This window comes from Hemicordylus capensis, chromosome 3 (genome assembly GCF_027244095.1).
Source record: "Hemicordylus capensis ecotype Gifberg chromosome 3, rHemCap1.1.pri, whole genome shotgun sequence".
In the NCBI taxonomy this organism is placed as follows: Eukaryota; Metazoa; Chordata; class Lepidosauria; order Squamata; family Cordylidae; genus Hemicordylus; species Hemicordylus capensis.
In genome coordinates, this window is record NC_069659.1 from 291,661,906 (window position 1) to 291,667,707 (window position 5,802).

At 44.3% G+C, this 5,802-nt stretch overlaps 1 protein-coding gene across 3 annotated transcripts in view; it reads right to left on the reverse strand.

Moving 5' to 3' along the window:
• GIGYF2 (GRB10 interacting GYF protein 2) overlaps window positions 1-5,802 on the reverse strand; it is a 144,877-nt gene that overhangs the window by 50,532 nt on the left and 88,543 nt on the right. For all 3 annotated transcript variants that reach the window (XM_053307978.1, XM_053307977.1, XM_053307976.1), the window contains one exon: window positions 3,069-3,259. In XM_053307978.1, coding sequence (XP_053163953.1) covers window positions 3,069-3,259 — 191 coding nt within the window. The remainder of the gene's footprint in view (window positions 1-3,068; window positions 3,260-5,802) is intronic.

The window sequence follows — 5,802 nt, forward strand, 5'->3', positions numbered from 1 at the left end:
CGGTGATAGGATCGCATCTCCCCATTTGGGGAGACGTCCTCCTTAGGAATCACCTTGACAGGAGGATCATTTGGGTGTTCTGATTAATCGGAAGAGCCGGATATAGAAGAATCAAAGTCACAGTAATCCGTTAAGTATGACTGTGCTTGGAGCCGAAGGGGTAGTTCCCTTCTTTGGGGCAGTCTGTGTCGTAAAAGCATTCGAAGTCACTGGTAGCATTCAAAGTCACTGTTTGAGTAGGATGACTCTTCAGTAGAGGAGACTTTGTAGCTCTTACAGTCTGCATAGAAATAGAGGCGAGGCGGACCATATTGGGAGGTACTGCCAGAGGGTCTCACCTGGAAGGAGTGATCTGAGTTGCCACCGAAACCACTGTAGGAACAGGTATGATATCCTCTGGAGAAGGAGTCACCTGGGTGGCTATGGGGACCATAACAGACAAAGCCTGATGTCAGAGCGTCCAGAGCCTATAGTCATGTTAATCCCATGGCAGACCTGGAGGAGGTTGGGTTGACAGAGAAGCATCACCCAGAGCCCCTTCCTGAATGAAGCCCAGGCTGGAAATATAATCCCTCGCTGCCCTCCAGGGATGTGGACTGTCGGTTTGAATAGCAGAGAAATGCACTGATATTGAGGGGAGAGCTTGAAAGGCTGAAGGTGTTGAGTAAGCTGACCATAGGGGCACAACTGGCAGCACTGTAGGCATTTTAGGTACCGAAAGAGCCATAATGTCAGCATCAGCATCAAGCTAAGATGGCTAAGAAAACCATAGAATGCCGAGGCTGACTGGGTGTTTTTTGCTGGAATTGAGCATGTTGAGAAGATGCTGTGCATCACCAGGGCCCAAGCCAGGAGCGAGATCCTTGTCATCAGTGTCAACGTTGAAAACAATAGGCGAGGTCGAAGAGTGGGGACCCTCCCGCATTGTGGCTGGGATGCTGGAGAGGGAGACTGCAATGGGGTCTTGGCAGGAGACAGTGGTTGGTCATGGTGACGAGCCGTCAACATCAGAGTCGGTACCGAAGCGGTCATCATCACAGAAGTCAAAGGATGCCCACAGTTGTCAAGAGGTCGGTGTCAGGTCAACATCAAAGGTTGGAGAGAATTCTGGTGTCGACTGGAGGCCAGTGGGAGGAGTCAATGGAGAGATGACCATAGGCTCTTCACGATGAGGCTTTGCGCCCTTATCCTGATGTTTCTTCAAAGGAGGCACTCCTTCAGCATCCTACTCATGGTGTCAAGACTTGTGACATTTATGTTGTGTCGAGTAGCAACGTAAGCTGCAATGTAAACTAAAACGAAGGCAGTTTTGGAGCCTTAAAAGGAGTGCCAGATTCTAATGTCGTTGCATTCCGAGTTGAGGATTTAGACTGCACTTCCGCAGCCCTCGACTTCAACATCAATGCTATGCTCAATGTCAAAGGAACAGGCGCGAACGGGGCATTGGCATGCCAGGACGGAGCACCACGCCATACAGCGTGGTTCAGAGGCAGAGCGCTCTATTCTTCCATGTTTGGTGAGAGAAAGTCAAGCATATCTTGCAGGTGGATGTGTTATGCTCTTCCCCAAGGCACAGGAGACAGAGCTCATGGTCATCCGCTGAAGACAGCTTAGAATTATAGTGGAGACGTTTAAAGGGTTTTTTTTCTTTTCCATGAGGACAGAAATTGAGATGGGGGCGTGGGGATAGTGGTACTTAGCTGCTGAAGTCACGAGTCTGTTCCGAGTCAGGGCCGTCGAAGTTCGTCCCTTGGTCCGAGTAGTAGCCGAAAGAATCCATCCCTTGGTACATATGTATTTTTTAAATGATTAGCTAAAGAATAGTAAAGTTCAGTCTGAGACAGAGGAGTAAAGTAAGTTATTATCTTTTTCTTTTCCACAGGAAAAAGGTTCCAACCTAGGAGCTCACTGTCCAAGGTGCTGACACAATGGCAGTCAGAAAGGAACTGAGGAGAAAACTTTAGCCTGCCCAAACTAAGGAAATGTACCACGTGCAGGGGACAGGGCTAAGCACTTCAAGGAGCTAGTCAATTCTGTCCAAATGGTCCCACACAGGTGCAGAACCTATTCTTACGAGTGCAATGGATCATGATCCAAATCAGTCCGTTGTCCAAAGCCAGAATAACTATTAAAAAACATTCTCTCTCTCTCAGGAAGTGGGAAACAAGAAGAGCAAATCCTTCATGAGGTGAACACTGTGGCATTCAAGAAGTAACTGAGGAGAAGGAGCTCTCCCACTGAAAATAACGGTTGCACCACGTGTGTGATTAGGCAGAGTAGAAGAGCACCTCGTGGAGCTATGGAATACTTCCACAGGGGTTATCAGCCAGGCACAGAACCAACTTTGTGCGGGAACATGGATCATCTCAAAAGATCATAAGGTAGACACCAGCAGCAGCCACAAGAGGGATGCTGTGATGGTGTGGGATAGGGCCAGTTGCTCTCTCCCTGCTAAATATAAGAGAACCACTACTTTAAGAGGTGCCTCTTTGCTCCATTAGTAGGAGTTTACAGGTCAAATACAAGCTAATATACAGACCAGTACGTAATGGACCAAGCAGGCCTAACCATGTAGGGCTACTTTAGTCCCAACCATGTAGGGCTTCAAGTATGAGCACCAGCACTTTCAACTGTGCTCAGAAACTGACCAGGAGCCAGTAAAGATACTTAAGCATTGGCAACATATGTTTTCATTGACCAATCCTAGTTAGCAACCTCACAGCTTTTTGTAGTAATAGCAGTTTCTGGGTCACATACAACACCTCACAGTACTCTAAGCTGCATGTTACCAGAACATGGACAATCACGGCCAATACACACGCGTGTGTATTTAAATAGTGACTTCTTGGAGCCAACCTATTACCTCAATTTAAATAATGAATAAATGGATCTTTGACCTGGATCTCTTTTGTGTGGATTGAGAGTTGCTTTTCTACCAGTTTAAGATGCAAATGCAAGAACTATAAAAGAAAAAAGCGAGGAATGGAATGGTCTTCCAGCCTCTGTGGAAAAGCAACTAGAAGAACAAATGCATTTTTTTAAAGTTAGAAGAATAATTCTTAAATTACCTGTTCTAAATGTTTGAGGCCCTCTTCATCATCTGGGTCAGCAGGAATACTTCCCATGCCTGGAGCAGCTGTGACTGATGTCTGAAGAGGCCTTAAGGCAGGATTTGGATTAGAGTCTTGAGGAGGAAGATGAACAGGGGAAGCTGCATCTGGAGGAATCTGTGGTGAAGGCTGGACAGCAGAAACTGGCTCTAGTGGGGAAAAGAACAGAAAAATCTGCCTTAGGACCAGTTGACTCATTAGGCTGATTCATTTAGTCTGCTCGCATAAAATTAGATGATATCAAGAGCCTCAATTTTCAGAGTTGGGTTGCACAATGAAAATATTTTACATTAAACAACAGGTAAAGAGGGTATTGAATCCAACAAACCAGAAAACTTAGGAAGACCAGACTTCTCCACAGAACAATTATGGGTGGTAATAACCAGGCCTAAAAAGTAATGTATCACTCTCCTGATCAAAATGCCGAATATGATCTTGAGTTGGAGGAAGGAATCAGGGAGTGTTGTAATAATGCGTGGTTTAAATTACCCTCACATAAATGGGTGAATTCATGCTGAAGTCATGTCAAAGAGAACCAATTCTAAATATTCTGTGCTTTAGTACAGCTGGTCATAGAACCAACCAGTGTGGAAGTTACCCTGGACCTAGTCCTAAGCAGCATCCAGAATATGGTATGAGATATATGTGGTGTTGAACCAACAGGTAACAGTCACCATAGTAGTTATCAAGTTCAACATCTATACAAGTGGAAAAATGCCAAGGAAATTCTGCAGCAGAGGGAGAGTTTGAGAAGTAATGACTAGTAACAGGGGCTTGATAATCACTAGATAAAGATAAAAGGCCCAGGCAGAAAAAAAAATTACATATTCTAAGTTGGGGGACAGAAAATAGAATTATGACCATAACAAGGGATTTCCCATTAGCAAAAGGCATCTGCTGAATAAGAAATAGCTTGCAACTTTATACCCTTTATGCATATGTTCTTTTGTCTTGAAATATTATACTGACACCTGTGTGTTTGAATCAAAAAAGCATGATTTGGTTTCCTGAACAAGGACCCATGCTTTTTAACTTGTTCATAAATTATCTGGAGCGAGCAGCAAGGTAGCCAGGTTTGTAGATAGCACCAAACTATTCAAAGTGACGCAAACCAAAACAGATTGCAAAGAACTCCAAAATAATCTCTCCAAACTTGTTGAGTGGGCAAGAAAATGACAAATGCAGTTCAGTGTACAAGTGTAAAGTGATGCACAATGGAGTAAAATGACCCCATGAATGTATATGTGAAGTTGGGATGAGCTGGTGGTGACAAAAGGAAAGCGATTTTGGGATTATGGTAAATTTCTCAATGAAAACATTCAACCCAATGTGCTGCAGCTATGAAAAGAGCAAATTGGTCCATTCTAGTGATCATTAGGAAAGGGATTGAAAATAAAATTGTTAACGTAACGATGCCCTTATATAGATGTATGGCATATTCACAAGTACACTGTTGGTGACTGACCAAGAGAGCGATCTTGGGGTCATGGTGGACAGCTCATTGAAAGTGTCGACTCAATGTGTGGCAGCTGTGAAAAAGGCCAATTCCATGCTAGGGATCATTAGGAAGGGGGTTGAAAATAAAAATCCTAATATTATAATGCCCTTATACAAAACGATGGTGCGGCCACACCTGGAGTACTGTGTACAATTCAGGTCACCACATCTAAAAAAGGACATTGTAGAAATGGAAAAGGTGCAGAAGAGGGCAACCAAGATGATCAGGGGCTTAGAGGACTTTCTTATAAGGCAAGGCTACAACACCTGGGCTTATTTAGTTTAGAAAAAAGATGACTGCGAGGAGACATGACAAAGGTCTATAAAATCATGCATGGTGTGGAGAAAGTGGATAGAGAGAAATTCTTCTCCCTCTCACATAACCAGGGGTCATCCCATGAATTTGATTGCCAGGAATTTTAGGACCAACAAACGGAAGTACTTTTTCACACAACACATAATCAACTTGTGGAATTCTCTGCCACAAGATGTGGTGACAGCCAACAACCTGGATGGCTTTAAGAGGGGTTTGGATAACTTCATGGAGGAGGGGTCTATCAATGGCTACTAGTCAGAGTGCTATAGGCCACCTCCAGCCTCAAAGGCAGGATGCCTCTGAGTACCAGTTGCAGGGGAGTAACAGAAGGAGAGAGGGCATGCCCTCAACTCCTGCCTGTGGCTTCCAGTGACATCTGGTGGGCCACTGTGTGAAACAGGATGCTGGACTAGATGAGCCTTGGGCCTGATCCATCAAGGCTGTTCTTATGTTCTTAAATTATTTGATATTGGTTGCAATATCAAGTAATGGTATTTCAGAGTTGGAAGAGGGCAACCAAAGTGGGGCTCCATCCTTAAAAGGAAAGGCTAAGCATCTGTGCCTTCTTAAGTTGAGATGAGGAGAATAAGTGAGAGTATGACTGAAGTTTATAAAGCCATGCATGGTGTGTAGAGAAGTTTTTCTAAATTCTAAATGGCAACTAGTAGGCAAAGTTCAGCCCACAGAAAGCCACTAAATGGCCCACCACTCATATATGCCCTTTTCTAGAAAAGGAACCTTTTAGCCTTAGCAAGCTTCCTTAAAGTAGGCTTTGAAATGGAAAGAAGCACTTTCAAACACATCTAATATTTGTGAGCAGAAGCACCATGGTGATTGTGCAGTGGGGATTCCATATGCAGATAGCGGGGAGGAGCCTGT